The 21,283-nt window shown below is 43.1% G+C and overlaps 2 protein-coding genes across 2 annotated transcripts in view; both read right to left on the bottom strand.

Moving 5' to 3' along the window:
- Positions 1-13,014, bottom strand: part of ARG2 (arginase 2) — a 31,094-nt gene extending 18,080 nt beyond the window's left edge. The window contains exons 1-2 of the mRNA XM_012438008.3: positions 12,844-13,014; positions 12,167-12,239 (exon numbers count right to left, since the gene is read on the bottom strand). Coding sequence (XP_012293431.1) covers positions 12,167-12,239; positions 12,844-12,954 — 184 coding nt within the window. The 5' untranslated portion in view covers positions 12,955-13,014. The remainder of the gene's footprint in view (positions 1-12,166; positions 12,240-12,843) is intronic.
- A 5,062-nt stretch (positions 13,015-18,076) lies between these two features.
- LOC105707186 (high mobility group protein B1-like) lies at positions 18,077-19,468 on the bottom strand. Its single transcript, XM_064374976.1, has one exon. The coding sequence runs from the start codon at positions 18,622-18,624 to the stop codon at positions 18,136-18,138; it is 489 nt and encodes a 162-aa protein (XP_064231046.1). The 5' UTR covers positions 18,625-19,468; the 3' UTR covers positions 18,077-18,135.
- Positions 19,469-21,283: the final 1,815 nt, after the last annotated feature.

Here is a 21,283-nt window from a genome sequence, read left to right as displayed (position 1 = left end):
GTGAGATAGTGCCTCAACCTCTCAGTTCCTACATAGGGGAAAGAGCCTAACTGCCCTGGGTACAGATGGTGGGCGCCTTGCTCCAATTTGCAAAACCACCTCCTCTGTTAAGATATGAGAAGTTTGTTTCCCCTCTGGGTGGCCATTATAAAGTTAGGATACACTGTGTGCGATAAAAGGTGCTGTCAAGTCCATGAAACGAGATGTCTGATTTACTTCAAAATGGTCTGGAGGTGGTTAAAAAACATTGCCTCATATTGGTGATGATGCTGGCTGATGGATATATAAAGTCAGTTATGATACCGTCTCTACTTTCATTATGTTTGAACACTTCTGTAGCAAAAAGTTAAAAAGATAATATACATGGAAGACATCTGTATACAGGTTTGGAGTTAGGAGGAAAAATAAGTATTAAAGATAAATCTTTTGCTAGACAAAGTGGCTCATGCGTGTAATTTCAACACTTTGGGAGGCTGAGGCGGGAAGATTGCTTAAGTCCAGGAGTTAGAGACCAACTTGGGCAACATAGTGAGACCTCATCTCTAAAATGAAAAGGAAAAAAATAAGCAAAATTAGCTAGGCATGGTGACACAAGCCTGTGGTCTCAGCTACTTGGGAGACTGAGGTGGGAGAATTACTTGAGCCCAGGAGGTAGAGATTGCAGTTAGCCAAGATTACGCTACTGCACTCCAGCCTGGGAGACAGAGCAAGACCCTGTCTCAAAAAATTAAAAAAAAAAAAAAAAAAAAAAAAAAAAAAAAAGATAGAGCTTTAGGTGGCATCAGCATACAGGTAACAGTGAAGCCGTGGAAGTAGAATGCCAGTCAAGACAGGATAAAGCAGGAAGATCAAGGACAGAATCCTGAGAATACTGACATGTAAGGAGTAAGTAGAAATAGAGGATATAGGCCAGATGCAGTGGCTCATACCTATAATTCCAACGCTTTGGAAGGCCAAGGCAGGAGGATCACATGAGGCCAGGAGTTCAACACCAGCCTGAGCAACATAGTGAGACCCTGTCTCTAAAAAATAAATAAGTTAGCTGGGTGTGGTGGCATGTACCTGTAGTTCCAGCTACTTGGGAGGCTAAAATGGGAGGGTCACTTGAGCCTGGGAGGTCAAGGCTGTGGTGAGCTGAGATCGTACCACTGTACTCCAGCATGGGTGACAGAGTGAGACCCTGTCTCAAAAAAAAAAAGAAGAAGAAGAAAAAGAAAAGAAAGGATCTAGTAAAGGAATTTGAAGAGTTAAAGCCAAGAGAGAGTAGTGTTGGTTTCAATTTTAAAAAGCAGGGTTAGGCTGGGTGCGGTGGCTCACACCTGTAATCCTAGCACTTTGGGAGGCCGAGGTGGGTGGATCACCTGAGGTCAGGAGTTCAAGACCAGCCTGGCCATCATGGTGAAACCCCATCTTAACAGAAGAAAAAAAAGACAGGGTTAGTAGTGTAAATAAGGTGAATGTTATACTGTTCATTGTATTAGAAAGTAGGTCAGATACTGCAACAATACTAGGTTTATTAGAATGATGGCCCATGAAGCCACATTATAACAAGCTGAAATGTGAAAGGGCAACGAGGAAGCCAGGAAGTTGGCTCTGAAGAAAAAATAACTAGACAATAGCTAGAGGGCCACCTAAGGTCAAGGGGGATGGTCAAGGGTTGCACAATTAATTACTGAAGGGACAGGTTAGGAGAGAAAAGTCACAACAGGAGGGGAGAGGAGGGATAATGCTGGAGCAGGAACCATCAGAGAGGATGGGGTCTAGAGCATAGGGAGAGGGCACCGCTGAGTGTTAGTTGTCCAAAATCCATTCTTCCCTTTTCCCAGAGAACAAGTTTTTAGCTGGGAGCATAATCTCTTGGAATAAACTACATTTACTAACCTTGCTTGTAACTGGATGTGGCTACTTGAACCACTTCTGGCCAATAGGATAAGCAGAAGTGTCTGGCAACAACTTCTTGGGAAGGGAAGAGAACTGCCTTTGCCCCTTTCTTTGTTCATTTTTCCATCCTGCTGCTGAGGCCACAACCATCTGGCGCCATTAGGCAGAGGCCTTGCCTGTGGCACCAGATAAGAATCTAGGTCTGAGCTTAGAGGAACAGAGCCGCTAAACCAGCTCTGGACTACTTTTCAAATTGTTTACTTGAGAGTCAAATGAACAATTCTTTCAAACCACTGTTAATTTCGAGCCCTTACCACGGGCACTCTTATCTATGACATCCTTTTCGATGGCAAAAACTGCAATTACTTTTGCACCAACCTAATACAGGAACTAGACCCTTATCCTCTGACGAGGGTGTTAAAGGTTCTTTGTCAATACAACTGATTTGGAGGATGACAGGGAGAAAGTTGGAGAGAGTCCATACCTGTGTTGGAAAAGCATGAGCTTGAGGATCATGAGATGGCTGTTGTGGGAAATGCAGGAAGGAAGACACCGAGAATGAGGGCTAAGCTGGAGGTGACGATCATGCATTTATGATGATTTTTAAAAAGATTTTTGAAATTATTTACATTTTATCTTACAAATGATCACTTTTAAATGGACTTTCTGTAAGAATGTGTAACTCAAACATTTGCCAAGTATTTATTGGATCCGCACATATCCTTAGAAAGGTTTTCTGTGTAGTCTTCATTAACGCAAGTCTTTGAGAATGTTTCCCTTTCACTGGAGGATCTTGAATACATTTCACAATAATGAAGCGACAGAGTTCTTATGCAGTGCATTAGTTATAAACTATAAATAACATTTCTATTAAAAAGAAAGCTGGGTAGTACAGTTTCTTCCTTTGCAGTAAGAGCCAAGGAGGCTGAGAAGTTGATTGGACAATCTAAGATTCCGGTTTTATATGGCAAGAAATGAGGTTCTTAATTACTTCTCAACTCTACTACTGACCTTGGGAAAGTTTCTTAACCTCCTCAGGTCATACTTTTTTTTTTGAGTCTTGTTCTGTTGTCCACGCTGGAGTGCAGTTGGCGCAGTCTTGCTCACTGCAACCTCCGTCTCCTGGTTCAAGCGATTCTCCTGCCTCAGTCTCCAGAGTAGCTGGGATTACAGGTGCCCCACCACCACCACACCTGGCTAATTTTTGTATTTTTAGCAGAGATGGGGTTTCACCATGTTGGTCAGGCTGGTCTGGAACTCCTGACCTCAGGTGATCCACCTGCCTTGGCCTCCCAAAGTTCTGGGATTACAGGCATGAGCCACCACACCCAGCCCCTATACTTCCCTTTTTTAAAAAAAATTCTCAGCATTTATTTACAGATCAAAACAATGTGCTGAAAAACAAGTTGAAAAGTTTTCAGATATACAGCATTATGGTCCTAAGAAGCCAGAACTTCAGGTGACCTTCCTTGTTCTTAATATACATTCTATATTTAAATGTTTTCTCTGAAATTGTGATAGTAGGCTGGGTGCAGTGGCTCACGCCTGTAATCCCAGCATTTTGGGAGGCCAAAGCGGGCAGATCACTTGAGGCCAGGAGTTCGAAACCAGCCTGGCCAACATGGTAAAACCCCATCTCTACTAAAAATACAAAAATTAGCTAGGCATGGTGGTGCACACCTGTAATTCCAGCTACCTGGGAGGTTGAGGCTGGAGAATCACTTAAACCTAAGAGGCGGAGGTTGCAGTGAGCCGAGATCACACGACTGCATTCCAGCCTGGGCAACAGAGCCAGACTCCATCTTAAAAAAAAAAAAAATTGTTATAATATACATAAAATTAAATTCAGTAGCATTAAGTACATTCACATCATTGTGTAACTAACCATTATCACCATCATCCATCTCCAGAACTCATCTTGTGACAACAAAATCTATACCTATTAAGCAATAATTAACTCCCCATTTCTTTCTCTCACCGAGTCGTAGTAATACCATTCCACTTTGTTTTTATAAATTGGACTACTCTAAACACTTCATATAAATGGAATCATGCTATATTTGTCTTTTTGTGACTGGCTTATTTCACTTAGCATAATGTCCTCAAGGTTCACCCTTGAGGGTGAACCTTGCAGCATCTGTCAGGTTTGTTTTGTTTCTTAAACAGAAACGAGGCTTTATTCTGTTGTCCATGCTGGCAGGCTAGAATGCAGTGGTATGATCATAGCTCTCTATAATTCAACCTACTGGGCTCAAGCAATATTCCTGCCTCAGCCTCCTGAGTAGCTAGAACTACATGCATGCACCATCACACCCAGCTAATGTTTTGCTTTTTGTGGAGATGGGGTCTCGCTAAGTTGCCCAGGCTGTCTCAAACTCCTGGACTCAAGCAATTCTCCTGCTTAGCCTCCCAAAGTGCTGGGATTACAGACATGAGCCACCCCACCCAGCCCTGCTTTTTAAAGACTGAATGATAGCCCATTATGCCACATTGTGTTTTTCCATTCACCCGTCAATGAACACTTGGGTTGCTTCCACCTTTTGGCTATTGTTAATACTGCTATGAACATGGGTACACAACTACTTCAAGATCCTGCTTTCAATCTTTTTGGGTATATACCTAGAAGTAGACTTGCTAAATCATACAATAATTCTATTTTTAATTTTTAGAGGAGTTGCATACTGTTTTCCATAGCAGCTCCATTTTATGTTCCTACCGATAGTCCACAAGAGTTCCGATTTCTCCACATCTTCATCAATACTTACTTTCTGTTTTGATGGTAGCCATCCTAATGGCTCAGGTGGTCAAAATTTGCTTTTTACAAATTATGAAAATGGGATAATAGCAAATGCCTAGCACACTGTCTAGAAGACGGTAAATGTTAAGTATCAAAAAACTTTTGATAAATAAGAGGTATTAAGTTAAAATATTTGCTGTCACAAATGGGAAATACATAATTAGACTGAAATTTGCCAAATCCCAATAGCATCTATTATAGATTTTTCTATGTGCAGGTACACCACTGATAGAAGTTTTTACTAAGGCATTAGCAAATTATTGATAACGTATTCACCTTCCAAAAGGAATCTACGGCCGAGCACAGTGGTGCACATCTGTAATCGCAGCTATCCAGAAGGCTGAGGTGGGAAGCTTGCTTGAGTCCAGGAGTTTGAGGCTGTAGTGTACTATGTTTATGCCTGAAAATAACCCCCACACTCCAGCGTGGGCAACATAGTGAGATCCCATGTATAAAATAAAAGAATCTGCAACATAAAGGGGGCCTGAAAAATGAAAAGCATGAACCCAAAGAAACAGGTCACTATTAGTGACATTTCAGGTGGGATTGGAGAGGGCCCTAAAGTGATGCCACTTCTCAGCTCATGCCTCAGCTCCTATTCCTCTGTTACAGGTGACCCATCCCCCAAGGGCACTGTGGCACAGATAAAGTCCAAAGCAGGTTTGGTTTTATGCTGGATCCCCAAAGGAAATATAAAGCCGATTTACTAGACATTTACTTTTCCAAATACATATCAGAATGACTTTAGAAATCAAAGAACCCAGAACTTTACTAACCTTAAATAAACAAGCCCATTCCAATAACTTAGCTTCCAATCACATATGCAGACCCTAGACCCTATGCAAAGTCTTTTTAGGGGGGAGTGGGACAGATGCTGTACTTTCATTTTTTCCTTGCTGTGGAAATACACCCTTAAAAAATGTAGAGATGGGGTCTTGCTATGTTGTCCAGGCTGATCTTAAACTCCTGGTCTCAATTGATCTTCCCACCTTGGCCTCCCTAAGTGCTGGGATGACAGGCATGAGCCACTATGCCTTGCCGACTAAGTGTTTAATAGAAGAGTGTGAATGGCAGAGGAAGAAGGTTTGCTGGATCATACAGCCCTACACTCTCTTCAGAAACATCACTGATATTTGCTGTTGAGTCAACCTAGCAACCAATTCTTGTTCCAAAGATATAAAACCATTCAAAAGACACCTTAGAGACACCAGTTTCATCTCTTTTCAATGCCCAAAACTAGAGCTTGAAAAGATCCATATCTATCAACAGACATGATTTGTAATGTGTCTTTATTGTATATTTCATAAAATATAAACACATAAAACTTACATAAATATAACAGATAGTTGTAAACACCCTAGTTACTACCCAAGTCACAAAATAGATCAATATTAGCAATTCAGAAGTTTCATATATATCTGTGTGTGTGTATGTGTGTGTGTGTGTGTGTGTGTGTGTATCCTTACTGATCACAATTGCCTATCTAGTTTTTTTGTTATTATTGAGATATAATTCACATACCATAAAATTCATCCTTTTAGAATTTATAATTCTGTGGTTTTTAAAATATTCGAGAAGTTGTGCAGCCATTGACACTACCTAATTCCGTAACAGTTCCATCAAAAAGATTCGAAAAAGAAACCCATACCCATTAGCAGTCATTCCCGGCTCCTGGGAACCACGAATCTCCTTTCTGTTTCTATGGCTTTGCCTAGTCTAGACAGTTCATATAAATGGAATCATATAACATGTGGCCTTCTGTGTCTGCCTTCTGTCACTTAGCATGTTTTCTAGGTTCATCTGTGTTGTAGTATTCCATTTATGGCTGAATAATACTCCATTGTATGGATATGTCAGATTTTCTTCACCTGTTCAATTAATGTACATTTGAGTTTCCACATGTTGATAGCATGTGATATCATATTGATAGTTGATAGCATGTTGATAGTTTCCACATTATTCATAGCATTATGAATAATGCTATGAACATTTATATATCAGTTTGGGTATGGCCAGGTACAGTGGCTTATGCCTATAATCCCAGCACTTTGGGAGGCCGAGGCAGGTGAATCGCTTGAGGCTAGGAGTTCGACACCAACCTGGCCAACATCGCAAAATTAAAAATACAAAAGTTAGCCAGGTGTGGTGGTGCTCACCTGTAGTCCCAGCTACTCAGAAGGCTGAGGCCGAGATTGTGCCACTGCACTCCAGCCTGGGTGAAAGAGCAAAACTCTCTCTCAAAAAACTAAAAAAAATTGTGTGAACATATGTTTTGAATTCTGTTAGGTATATACATGGGAATAGAATTGCTTGAGCATACAGTAACTCTACATTTAACTCTGAGGATCTGCCAGACTGTAAAGTGGCTCCACAGTTTTACATTCACACCAGTAGCATATAAGAGGTCCAATCTTTTCACACCCTCACCAACACTTGGTGTTGTCTACCTTTTTTATCATAGCCATAGTAGTGGGTGTGAAATGGTATTTCATTGTAGTTGTTTTTGGTTTTGTGTTTTCCAGAGACAGAGTCTCACTCTGTCACCCAGGCTGGAGCAGTGGCACGATCCCCATTCACTACAACCTCCGCCTCCCAGGTTCAAGAGATTCTCCTGCCTCAGCCTCCCAAGTAGGTGGGACTACAGGCATGTGCCACTACACCCAGCTAATTTTTGTATTTTTTTGTAGAGACAGAGTTTCACCATGTTAACCAGGCTGGTCTCATACACCTGATCTCAAATAATCTGACTGCCTCAGCCTCCCAAAGTCCTGGGATTACAGGCATGAGCCACCATGCCTGGTCATTGTAGTTTTTAATTTGCATTTCCATAATAACTTATATGTTTATTGCCCATTGTATAACTTCTTTGGAGAAATGGCTAGTTAAATCTATTGCTAATTTTTAAATTGGGTTGTCTCTTTACAGTTGATATTTTATTTATGTTTTCTGGACACTAGAATCTTACCAGGCATATGATTTGCAAATATTTTACCCATTCTATGGGCAGTCTTTTTACCTTTTCTCTCCTTTTTTTCCCCATTACATTGATAAAGTCTTTTCACTTTCTCAATAGTGCTCTCTGAAACACAGATGTATTTAATTTAGATGAAGTCGAATTTATTTTTATCACTTGTGATTTTGGTGGGATATTTAAGAAACCAACACCTAACCCAAGGTCACGAAGATCCAGTCCTATGTTCTCTAACAGTTGTATGGTTTCAGCATTACATTTAGGACTTTGGTCCATTGAGTTAATTTTTGTATATGGTGTGAGGTTGGGATTTTTTTTTTTTTTTGGAGGGGTGGTATGTGGATATGCAGTTATCCAAGCACCATTTACTGAAGACTATTCTTTCTCTACTGACTTGTGTTGTTCAAACAAAGACAGCCTTGTGAATGGGCAATCTGACCACCAGACCAGTCAAATGACAATTCTCTGGGGATGGTCTCTGAGGAGTATCAGCTCTGTTCTCCCTTTTCCAGTAACTTCCAGCCTCCTGGTTTTACTGTGATTGCAGGCTACTGGTTGTCCAGGCTATCGCTGATCTAGGAAAAGGCAATATGGGAGCAGGGCAAGTTGAAATGCCACAAATCTTAATGTTCTTACTGAGATTCAACATTATTCTTGAATAAATGCTCCCCAGATTGCGCAAGCCTTTGGTTAATTTCCAGAGTTCTGAAAAAGCTGATTCTGATAATTTTTGCCAACATTCTTGCTATGGTTGGGCTCTGTGTTCCCACCCAAATCTCATGTTGAATTGTAATCCCCAGTGTTGAAGGTCTGGCCTGGTGGGAGGTAATTGGATCATGGGGGTGGTTTCTAATGGTTTAACACCATCTCCCTAGTGCTGTCTCATGATAGAGTTCTCATGAGATCTGGTTAAAAGTGTGTAGCACCTCCCTCATCACTCTCTTCCTCCTGCTCCCACCATATAAGACACGCTTGCTTCCCCTTCACCTTCCGCCGTGATTGTGATTCTCCTAGGGCCTCCCCAGAAACAGAAGCCTGTGCAGCCTGCATAACCATCAGTCAATTAAATCTCTTTTCTTTATAAGTTACTCAGTCTCAGGTGTGTCTTTACAGAAATGCAAGAACAGACTAATACAGTTCTCTTTCCTTTTTTGGAAGCCCTACACCATCATTTTCTTTTTCTTTCTTTTTTTTTTTTTTTTGAGCTTCTAACAGTTACACATTTATTTTCATGTGTAAGAAGAAAAACATAACTAGCACGTGAACATGACTGAATGGATACATGGCTCAGCACCAGACTAAAGTCAGAAGTAAGTGAAAACAAAACAGCATGTTGATTTAAGTGAAATAACAGAACAGGAGACTTTGGTTATGGTAACAATTGTGGAGGTTACACCACCATTTTCAATTGCGTCACTATACAGTATTTTAAAACAATACAGATTTCCCATTAAAATGCAAATTTCTGTTTTTTTTTGAAAAACTGGAGAAAAGAAGTCAAGGCTCACTCCTCACATGGTAACAGCTGGCCAGAGCTCACAAATTACCATGGCTATCAGAGCTAATCAAAATCAGGTGCGGATATACTGCTCCTCAGCCTTGCCAGAGCAATGTCTTTTCATTTTTCTTAGGCCCTCTTTATACACTAAAATAAGTGGGCCAGGCACGGTGGCTAATCCCTCTAATTCCAACACTTTGGAGGCCAAGATGGGAGGATTGCTTGAGTCCAGGAGCTTGTGACCAGATGTAGTGAGACCCTGTCTCTACAAAAGAAAAAATATACATATATCCAGTCCCAGCTACCTGCTGAGGTGGGAGGATAGCTTGAGTCCAGAAGGTTGAGACTGCAGTAGGCTGTGACTGTGCCACTGCACTCTAGCCTGAGTGATAGAGTGAGACCCTCTCTCAAAGAAAAATGAAAGGTTACTTGAGAGAATTATTGAATGTCCTTACTAAGCCCAAGGAAATAAAACAAGCACAGACACTAAGTCAAATACATTCATTCGAGAGAAAACAGGAAGTTTCACTCATGCTATGGTAATACCGGCAGCCTGTGACATCAGAGCAAAGGCAAGGAACAAAGGGTTGTGAAAGTTACCTTTCCATGGGTCTCTCCTTTGAAATTTGACCCATGCCGCTTATTTGAAAGTGCTCAAAAGACTTAAGTTATTTTGGTACTGTTTAGGAATAGGGCAATTGAAATGTCTCTTGGTACTTTTCTCCAACATAATCCAGATTAGCCAAAACCACATACTAGAAATCTGCTGAGTGCCACAATGTTATTTAATAGGCGATGAGATTCTATTTCAGGTGATACTGAGCTACCAAACAGCTATACAGTAAGGATATAATTGTACAATTAAAGATATTTGAGGAAAAAAATAAAAGGGAAGGCCACATAAACTGAAGCTTCATTACTTTAGGTTGGGAGTTTAAAGAGGAAGCAGTAGAGGGAGTATTTACAGGAGAATGGCTCCACCTGGGTTGGAGTGGAAAAATACCAAGAGCTGTGACAGGAAAGGAGGTCTACAAAGCAGGAGTAAGAGAAAATGCTACAAATGTGCCCTTCCCCCCTCATTCAGCAGCCTCAGCTGATTATCATAAAGGTCTCCTCCAGAAGAGGCTGAAACTGCTTCTTGTCAGGAGTCTGTTAAGGCAGAATCTACAGACGGTAGAGCAATTTGAGCAATGCTTGGCCAAATTCAGATGGACTGCAAGAGATGTCTCCAGGATTTAAAAATAGTGATAACCAGAGATCATCATCTTCAGTGTAAAATGATTCTTTTAAAACGGCAGTGTGTACAAGCTATTTTAAGAGACAGTATGCTCATTTATAGGTGGGAATAAAAACCACCTCCCATTAGGTAACTTGCGACACATTAAAAGACAACTAAATCTTAGCAGTTTGTCTTTAATATTTGGTGAACTTGGAGAGTTATTAAAATGACTAAGAGAGGCCTTAGTAAAGAAGAAACTGCAATTATTTAATAAAGAAACAAGGTTTGAGTATTGACTCCAAGTCAACATATCCATATGTAGGCGGAGGTACATGAAGGACACTTCAACTCAAGGCAGTTTCAGTGACTTCATTATTCTCTGGCTTTGGGAAGGAGATGACTTCACTTGCAATGGACTTATGACTAGCAGAAGAGATTTCAGAGCAACAGTGGGGAGTTAACTTAGATTCTGTGTTACTATCTCCATAATCTCCCTGCTGCCTCACATTTTGCAGTTATATTACCAGAAAAGGTACATGAATGATCCAAACATGAACAGAGCAAATGGCCTTGAACAGTGGCTAGAAACATTTAGATTGGATATAAGGAAGAACCTTCCTCCCATAAAGGTATGTATGTATGTATGTGTGTATTTGAGATGGAGTCTCGCCCTGTCACCCAGGCGGGAGTGCAGTGGCATGATCTCAGCTCACTGCAATCTTCGCCTTCCAGATTCAAGCAATTCTCCTGTCTCAGGCTCCTGAGTAGCTGAAGGTGCATGCCACCATGCCTAATTTCTAGTTTCTTTTCTACTAAAATGCCACCATACCTAATTTTTGTACTTTTAGTAGAGAAGAGATTTTACGATATTGGTCAGACTGGTCTCAAACTCCTGACCTCAGGTGATCCACCTGCCTCGGCCTCCCAAAGTGCTGAGATTACAGGAATGAGCCACCGTGCCCAGCTCATAAAGGTATTCAAATTTGGTGCTGTTACTAAGAGAAGGGTTCTCCAATACTATAGAAATGGCATTTATGGCTGGGCACGGTGGTTCACACCTATAATTCCAGCACTTTGGGAGCCTGAGGCGGGCAGGTCACCTCAGGTCAGGAGTTCAAGACCAACCTGGCCAACATGGTGAAACCCCGTGTCTACTAAAAATACAAAAATTAGCCAGGTGTGGTGGTATGCGCCTGTAATTCCAGCTACTTGGGAGGAGAACAGCTTGAACACAGAAGGTGAAGGTTGCAGTGAGCCAAGATCACACCACTGCACTCCAGTCTGGGTGACAGAATGAGAATCCGTCTCAAACAAAAAAAACCCCACGAAAAACACAGATATTCTATAAGATCTATAAGTCTATAAGATCTATATTACTGCTTCCAGTAATAAAGCTATTAACCCTAGAGAGGAAATAATTTGAAGACAGGAAACTGGAGAGACTGATGAATCGCCAGCATCTCAAGATTGAGTTAGGAAAATGTAATTCTAAGGGGAAATGTTGACTGTGCAGTTGAAGCTGGAGCTAGTGTTCTTAACATCACCTGCATTCACTGGCAGCTGTTTAGACCTTGCCTCACTCTACCTCCTTGCCTTCCAACACACTTACTCTTTATTGCAACAAAAGTTTCCCTGATGACTCATTGATAGATCTTAAGCTGCAGATGGAAGCCAAAAGAGGATGCAGAATGTGGAATTGTTCCTAAATACATAGCCGTGTAGTCCCTAGATGTCAGAGATAAGACCCTGAAGTGATCTATTACTAGACTTGCACGAATATCTAAAACTCCAACCACTTACCCAAACTGGAGAGCCTTTTCATCAAGCCAGCTTCTCTTATGGCAGCGGGACCATGCTCCACTCCTTTTCTTTTCTGTCAATCACACAAATTACAGTTAGAGGTAGGGAAGATGACTGAAAAAAGAAAACAACCCATTTTGGTACACTTAGTTCCCAGCAGGTTCCTCTGAAAACCTGTGACAGCCTTAGCCCTTCCTGCCTCCCGCGCAGGAGAGGCCAGCTCCATTTCCCTCCCAGTTAACGCTCATTTTGAGCGATTGGATCCAGAAGGCTTAAATCCTCGGTCGCTCCCTTTAACCTCATCCGTCGATTCTCCACCGGGGATTCTAGCCAGTTTCGCCCCCTTCAGCCCCTCCAAGGCATCCTCTTCCTCCTCCTCTCCCCTCCATCACCCCAAGCTGCATCCACCGTTTTCTCGCTCTTTCTAGGGAGGCTGCAGAAACTCGCCCTCATCTCATACAGGGTGCCCTCCAACCCTCCCTCCCTCTCCATCCTCTCTCGGGGAAAGTCCCACGTGCTCCCATGGTGCCCAATCGCAGGAACCCGCCAGCTCTTCCCCTCGCCGTTTTTCCCCATCCTCTCTCCTCGCCTCCCAGTCCCCCGCACCCCACCGCCGCTGTCTCCAGGTTCTGGGGGGCGGAGGCTCCTGCCCGGAGGTGCCAGGTGCCAGTTCTCACCTGCCCTTGTGAGAACGGGGCTCCTATGACAGCCACGGAGTGGACGGATTTCTTCAGGATGGAATGCACTCGCGTCTGGAGGAGACGCGAGAGACTGCCCCTTAGGGACATGATCCGCAGCACTGAGAATCTCCAAGACAGAGGCCGCTCGGCGTGGCTGGAAGCCGGGAATGAGCGCCACCGCCCGCTGCTGCGCTTACCTACCCGCGCCAGCCTCCGCCCCGCCCCGTGACGTCACCGCCACCTTGGCCCCGCCCCGGCCTCTCCGCCCGCGTCTCCAACCAGCCCCCGACACACCTTCCCGCAGGCCCCGCCCACCGCTCTGCAGGGTTGGGACACGCCTTCGATGACGTCACCCCACGCTGGCCTGGGCTCTCTGGCCAGGGACATGCCCCTGCCGCTGATGCCAGGATGCCAATATCTGGCTCTGGCCAGTAAGAGCGGGGTGATCGACAGGTATGTCCCTTTGAGGAAGGCGGTAGGCCCCTGCCAGGTTCCTGAACTTGGAATGCAGGAGCCAACACGAATCTTCATGCCCAGCAGATGCTGACTCTACCGATGGACTGGCTGGGTCGGGCCTGGTCTGGCCAGACCCCACGTAAGTGCCCTGCCTAGTCAAAGCCAGCATCCATCTGCTTCGTTCGATCTCAAAGTTCAAAGTCCAGGAAACACTCTTAGACTTTGGGCATCAATAAAATTTGGATTCAGAGATATAATACAGAGTTTTCTGAGCCTGGCACTTTTATAAAGACCCATCTACCTTAGGTATTTTGAATGAAAGAGGTTAGGATTTACAAAGCAATTAATTAACTTCTAGATGTTTTCAATTATTTACCTGAATAAAGAAAGCGCTGGTTATTAAAAAGCAAATATAGCAACGTATTTAGACTATTTCTAAATTTGGAGTAGGCTAAAGAGCTTAAAGTACTAAGTAACTACTTAGAATTTTAATAATAATAATTTAATAATACCCAGCGTTCCAAGAACTTTACCCTTCAATTCTATACCACAGGACATTTTTTAAATCAAAGAAGGTCAAAGACTAAGTAATTTTCCCAGACGCACATAGCTTGTAAGTGGCAGAGCTGACTCCACATTTCAAGGTTTTTTTGTTTTTTTTTTTTTTTTAAGAGACGAGGTTTCACCATGTTGGCCAGGATGGTCTTGATCTCTTGACCGTGTGATCTGCCCGCCTTGGCCTCCCAAAGTGCTGGGATTGCAGGCGTGAGCCACTGTGCCCAGCCACATTCCAAGTTCTTAACCAAGACACTATGGCATGAAATAATCTAGACATTATTTCTACCAAAATAATTTTTTACATAAACACCTGAAATTTATTTCACTGATGTCAATTTACACGCTGCTCTCCAAAATAGTTCAGCGGTCTCCATGGCAACACCGTAACTCCAAGGAGCTTTAGTACTCTAAGGCATTTTATTTTTAGAAGCTCTGTTGTATACTATCTCCCCCTGCTGGTTTAACAATGATGTCTTTGAGGCATTAGCAAAATAACCGCTGTAAGGCAGTGGTTCTGAAAGTGTGGTCCCAGACCAACAGCATCAGCATCACCTGGATACATCCTCAAGAAGAAACTGGCTGCACATGGTGACTCACCCCTGTAATTCCAACACTTGGGAGGCCAAGACAGGAAGATCTCCTGAGCCCAGGAGTTCGAGACTAGCCTGGGCAGCATAGAGAGATGCTGACTCTACCAGAAATAAATAAATAAATAAATAAATAAATAAATAAATAGGTAGCTGGGTATGGTGGTGTGTGCCTATGACCCCAGCTACTAGAGAGGCTAAGGTGGGAGAATCTCTTGAGCCCAGGAAGTCGAGGCTTCAGTGAGCCATGATCACACCACTGCACTCCGGCCCAGGTGACAGTGAGACCCTGTCTCAAAAAATAAAAAGCAGCAAGAAACTTCTTGCTTCTTGAGCACCTGCTGTGGGTCATCAGATACTTGTTAGAAGCACAAATTCTTGGGCCCCACCCCCAAATTTACTGGATCAGTAACTCTTCGTAGGGCAACAGTAACCTATGTTTTAATAAGCCCTCCAGGAATAGGTGGAGGCGTGGTCAAGAATTCACAGTCACAAATACTGTCATACTTCAGTTCATTGAAATTATCTTGATACTTTTCAATTTCTTGCCCATCACCACATCCAATTTTTTTCCCCATTGCTGTTTTCTGAAGTTGATACTGGCACAGGTTGCCTCAGGGCTTCCTGTGCTACTGCAAAAATCTCTTGCTTCTTGAGCACTTACTGTGGGATCAGCAAACTGACCTTTCCAAAGTGCCACCTTAATCGTTCATGTCAATTTCAGTGGTTTTCCACTACCTATAGTTTAGTCAGAAAGCAATTACTCGTTCCACTTTATTATGCACTGGGAGAGTGAACAGGAGATTGTTTTATAAGTTGAGCACTCTTAATCCAAAAATCTAAAATCTAAATCTAAATTTTGAGCACCTATGTGATGACGCAAGTGGAAAATTCCACACCGGACCCCATGTAACCAGTCCCAGTCAAAATGCAGTCAGGATGGTCCAGTCAAAATGCAGTCAGGTTGGTCCAGTCAAAATGCAGTCAGGTTGGTCCAAAGGTAGTGAGTTACCTTAATGATTGTTCACAGTCAGTTACAAATGGAACACCTTGTTCTACTACTGCACTTGACTAGTCTTTAAAAAAAAAAAAAAAGGCTGGGTGCAGTGGCTCATGCTTATGAGTCATGATTGCACCATTGCACTGCAGCCTGGGTGACAGAGCAGACCCTGTCTCTAAAAAAAATTAAAATAGGGCTGGGCTCAGTGGCTCACACCTGTAATCCCAGCACTTTGGGAGGCCGAAACGGTGGAATGCCTGAGGTCAGGGGTTTGAGACCAGTCTGGCCAGCATGGTGAAACCGCATCTACTAAAAATACAAAAAAATTAGCCGGGTGTGGTGGTGTGTGCCTGTAATCTCAGCTACTCAGGAGGCTGAGGCAGGGGAATTGCTTGAACCAGGGAGTGGAGGTTGCAATGAGCTGAGATCATGCCACTGCACTCCAGCCTGGGAGACAGAGTGAGACTCTGTCTCAAGAAAAAAATAAAAATAAAAATAAAATAAAAAAGGCCAGGCCTGTGGCTCACCCCTGTAATCCTAGCACTTTGGGAGGCCAAGGTGGGTGGATCGCTTGAGGTCAGGAGATTGAGACCAGCTTGGCCAACATGGCAAAAACCCATCTCCACTAAAAATACAAAAATTAGCCGAGTGTGGTGGTGGGCACCTGTGATCCCAGCTACTCAAGAGTCTGAGGCAAGAGAATCACTTGAACCTAAGAGACAGAGGTTGCAGTGAGCCAAGACTGAGCCACTGTACTGCAGCCTGGGCAATGGAGCAAGACTCTTGTCTCAAGAAAAAAATAAAATAAAAAATAAAAACAAAAATAGAAATAAAAGAATTCAGTCAAAACTTTGTTTCATGAACAAAATGATTTAAAATACTTTATAAAATCACCTTCAGGATATGTGTATAAGGTATATATGAACATAGATAAGTTTCATCCCATTCCCAAGATATCTCATTAGGGTTGCATCCCAGTACCAAGATATCTCATTATGTATATGCAAATATTCAAAAAAAAATTCAAAAGCTGAAACACTCCTGATCCCAAGCATTTCAGATAAGGAATACTCAACCTGTAATCCTATTATCCTTTAAAATTCAAAATATTATTTATTCCATGTCTGAAATAGTTTATATATATATTTTTTTTTGAGACGCAGTCTCACTCTGTTGCCCAGGCTGGAGTACAGTGGGGCGATCTTGGCTCACTGCAACCTTTGCCTTCCGGGTTCAGGTGATTCTCCTGTCTCAGCCTCCTGAGTAACTGGGATTACAGGGACACGCCACCATGCCTGGCTAATTTTTGCATTTTTAGTAGAGACAGGGTGTCACCGTGTTGGTCAAGCTGGTCTCGAACTCCTGACCTTGTGATCCGCTCGCCTCGGCCTCCCAAAGTGCTGAGATTACAGGGGTTGGCCACCATGCCTGGCCGGCTATAATTCATTTTTTTAAAGGACAACAATAGTAATAAAAAGCCAGGCGTGGTGGCGCATGCCTGTAGTCCCAGCTACTCCGGAGGCTGAGGTGGGAGGATCCTTGAGCCCAGGAGTTCTGGGCTGTAGTGCGCTATGCCGATCGGGTGTCCGCACTAAGTTCGGCATCAATATGGTGACCTCCCGGGAGCGGGGGACCACCGGGTTGCCTAAGGAGGGGTGAACCGGCCCAGGTCGGAAACGGAGCAGGTCAAAAGCTCCCGTGCTGATCAGTAGTGGGATCGCGCCTGTGAATAGCCACTGCACTCCAGCCTGGGCAACATAGCAAGACCCTGTCTCTTAAAAAAAAAATAAAATAATAAAAATTAAATAAAAAATAGTAATAAAAAATTGTATTTACTTAGAAGCATTCAGAATGTCAACAGCTGCAAGTTCTTTTTTTGCAATACAGAGTGGTATTCAGTTAACAGAACAATTATTTCATATAAGCTGCATCATAGACAACTGAAGATGAAAAGCTACCATCTCATATATAATTAATTTGTGCTGTGCACCAATGAAAACCCACTTTAAATTTCCATGCCAATTTACAACCCCCATATTATACCAAACAAGGTACAGTATGGGGGCTATTAAAAATATCACCAGGGCTATCTAAAGACATATTTGGTAGTGTGTTAACTATACAAAAAAAAAAAGACACTGTACAGTTTAAAAACAAATCTTACACAGCCTTACATTTCAATTTTTTGTCTTTAAAAGGAGTGAGTTTGGGCCAGGTGCAGTGGCTCACGACTGCAATCCCAGCACTCTGGGAGGCCGAGGCAGGCGGATCATGAGGTTAAGAGAGTCAGACCATGTGGCCAGCATGGTGAAACACCGTCTCTACTAAAAATACAAAAACTAGCTGGGCGTGATGGCACGCACCTGTAGTCCCAGTTTCTCAGGAGACTAAAGCAGGAGAATCACTTGAACCCAGGAGGTGGAGGTTGCAGTGAGCCAAGATTGTGCCATGCACTCCAGCCTGGTGACAGAGCAAGACTCCATCTCAAAAGAAAAGAAAAGAAAAAAGGAGTGAGTTGTATACAGGGGGGTTAAATGCTTTAATGACAAGAAAAAAAAAAACTGCACTAGAACTTACTCATCATTACCATCTTCTTCATCTTCCTCTCCTCATCCTCTTCTCTTCTTTCTCTCGCTTTTTTCAGCCTCAACAACTCCCTTTTTTGCTGCATCAGGCTTTCCTTTTAGCTCAATATGCAGCAATATCCTTTCTGTATTTTTCCTTCAGCTTCACAGCCTTTTCATAAGGCTGCTTGTCATCTGCAGGAGTGTTATTCCACACCCCTCCCAGCTTCTTCGCAGCATCACCAATGGACAGGCCAGGATGTTCTCCTATGATTTTTGGGCCGTATGCAGAACAGAACAAGAAAAAGGCTGAAGGAGGCCTCTTGGGTGCATTGGGATCCTTGAACTTTTTTGTCTCCCCTTTAGGAGGGATATATGTTTTCATTTCTCTTTCATAATGGGCCTTGTCTGCCTTTGCCATAGCTTCAAATTGTCCTTTCTCTTTAGCAGACATGGTCTTCCACCTCTCCGAGCACTTCTTAGAAGTGCTTCTGAGAAGTCGACTGAAGCATATGAGCGCTGCTTCTTTCTTATGCTCCTCCTGACAAGTTTGCACATAAAATACATATGATGGCATTTTGCCTCTTGGCCTTTTAAGATCTCCTTTGCCCATGTTTGGTTATTTTTCCTCAGGGAGGCACAGAGTCACCTAGTGCCCGTCTGACTCTCACTTGTCCCGGCACTGTCTTTATGGAGCTCAACTCTTTTGAGCTCTGCCTATAATTCATTTTTAAAACTGCAGAGCTCATAAAACAGCAACTCAAAGCAAAACAAAAAGCAAACCCCAAAGTTCAAAATGAATACTCTGCTTTTATTCTTGAAACAGGCATTTAATTTAAAAACACGTTTTCAAAAATGAAATTCTACAGTCATAAAGAATGAGTTAAGTTTTAAAAATTTACTTTAAAACTTGTACCCTGTTAGCGCATAGCTCTAGGACCCCTCTCAGGTTCAAACCAGCTTTCTCTATTTGTCTTCTTCCTTTGTAGGAGAATCTAGAGATTCGGCATCTTTTATTTAATTATGTGGCTGCCAACACACACTATCCCTTCATAGGTTGCTGGGAGTTGTGGGTGGGGAACCGTGAGGGAGTGGGAATAGGTGAGACTCAATTGTCAGGTTTGCTGATTTCTGTGGTGTAAATACTTTCTGATTTATGTGCTCCCATTTTGATGTCACTGAACATGGAGCTGCAAAGAGGTGCTCACTATACAATATTTCTACCATACAGATACAATCGACACAAAAACCTTTAAGGACATAAATCATAGGAAGACATAGTAAAAGAATTAGGGAGTGATAAATCTGGAGTCTACTATCTTTAGTTTTAATATAATTTAATTGTAAATTTATGTAATTTGATTTTTTAATTTTTTGACATAATCTCCCTCTGTCACTCAGGCTGGAGTGCAGGGGCACGATCACAGCCTACAGCAGCCTTGACCTCCTGGACTCAAGCAATCCTCCCACCTCAGCCTCCTGAGTAGCTGGGACTACAGGTGCATGCCACCATGCACAGCTAATTTTTTTTTGTAGAAATGGGTCTCATTATGTTGCCTAGACTGGTCTTAAACTCCTGGGCTCAAGCAATCCTCCTTGACTCAGCCTCCCAAAGCTGGGATTACAGGCATGAGCCACCATACCCAGACTGTAATCTGATTTTTAATGAAGGTTGTGTTTGACAACTGGCTCACAAAATTCCTAAAAATTGCAAGCTGCTAAGAGCTGGCTCTAGTACACTATTGTTTACTGCAAATACGCGGGAACTCAGAGAAGCTAAATTGTAAATTCTCAAAGGCAGTGTAGTGGCAGAAAAATGTGATACCTTTCCTCATCCATCATAAGGAACAGCTACCACTCCTATAGCAAAAGACAGATTAACAAGAGGAAAGAGCCAGGTGCAGTGGCTCATGCCTATAATGCTAGCACTTTAGGGGCCAAGGTGGGAAGAATGCTTGAGTCCAGGAGTTCAAGACCAGCCTGGGTAACATAGCAAGACCCCATCCCTACAAAATAAACAAAATTAGCTAGGCGTGGTGGTGTGCACCTGTAGACCCAGCTACTCAGGCAACAGGAGCCAAGAGGATTGCTTGAGCCTAAGAGGTAGAGGCTGCAGTGAGCCATGATCATGCCGCTGCACCCCAGCCTGGGTGACAGAGTGAGATCCTGTCTCAAAAAAGAAAACAAAATGAAAAGAAAATTATAACAAGGCTGGGAGGGTGCAGTGGCTCACACCTGTAATCCCAGAACTTTGGGAGGCTGAAGTGGACAGATCATGAGATCAGGAGTTTGAGACTTGCCTGGCCAACATGGTGAAACCTCATCTCTACTAAAGATACAAAAAATTAGCCGGGCCTGGTAGCACATGCCTGTAATCCCAGCTACTCGGGAGGCTGAGGCAGGAGAATCACTTGAACCTGGGAGGCAGAAGTTGCAGTAAGCTGAGATCCCACCATTGCACTCCAGGTTGGGCAACAGAGCAAGACACTGTCTCAAAAAGAAAAAAAGAAAGAAAGAAAATTATAACAAATTTATTCCATCAAAGTTTCACATGACACTAGAGCGTTCAGAAATGAAGACCCATTATCCCCCAAAGCAGGGCACCACAGTGATTGCAAAGCGGTGTGATTTATAGTTGGGGATGCTGCACTTGTACGAGATTCTGAACCTCTGTTTGGCAATCTTTGAATCTTCTTGGTTAATATTGTTTTGGCAAATACAGGCTGTAAAGGTTAGATGATGGCAGCATTTATGGGCAACACAGGCGCACACTTGGCACTGATAACCCTGTTTCCCAAATGCTGCCCAGATAAACTTCCTACAGTAAGAGCAGTAGGTGGGCTGCCTCAGGTATCTGTTTCCATAATCTTGTTTCCATTGATCTGTTTTATTGGTGGGGGAGAGGGGTGGGTTTGGAGACAGGGTCTCTTTCTGTCACCCATGCTGGAGTACAGTGGTGTAATCATAGCTCACTGTAGCCTTGAACTCCCCTACCTCAAGAAATCCCCCACCTCAGCCTTCCAAGTAGCTGGAACCACAGGTGTGCACTACCACTCCTGGCTAATTTTTATTTTAGAGACAGGAGCTCACCATGTTGCCCAGGCTGGTCTTAAACTCCTGGTCTCAAATGATCCTCTCATCTCAGCCTCCTAAGTACCTGGCATTACAGGCTTGAGCCACCATGCCCTGCACTATTGGGGATATTACCACAAATACTTTCCCCTCTGGCTGCAGGTTCAGCCAGCCTTGGAAGGTGTCCAGGATGTTGGCCA

The sequence above is a fragment of the Aotus nancymaae genome, unplaced genomic scaffold (assembly GCF_030222135.1).
Source record: "Aotus nancymaae isolate 86718 unplaced genomic scaffold, 86718_ANA_hifiasm-v0.15.2.pri h1tg000011l, whole genome shotgun sequence".
Classification (NCBI taxonomy): Eukaryota; Metazoa; Chordata; class Mammalia; order Primates; family Aotidae; genus Aotus; species Aotus nancymaae.
Note: the sequence above shows the minus strand (reverse complement) of the source record. Positions and strands in the feature narration are given on the sequence as shown.

Excerpts from the sequence above, each read along its gene's own strand:
- LOC105707186 (XM_064374976.1), bottom strand. The coding sequence starts at position 18,624 with ATGGGCAAAGGAGATCTTAAAAGGCCAAGAGGCAAAATGCCATCATAT.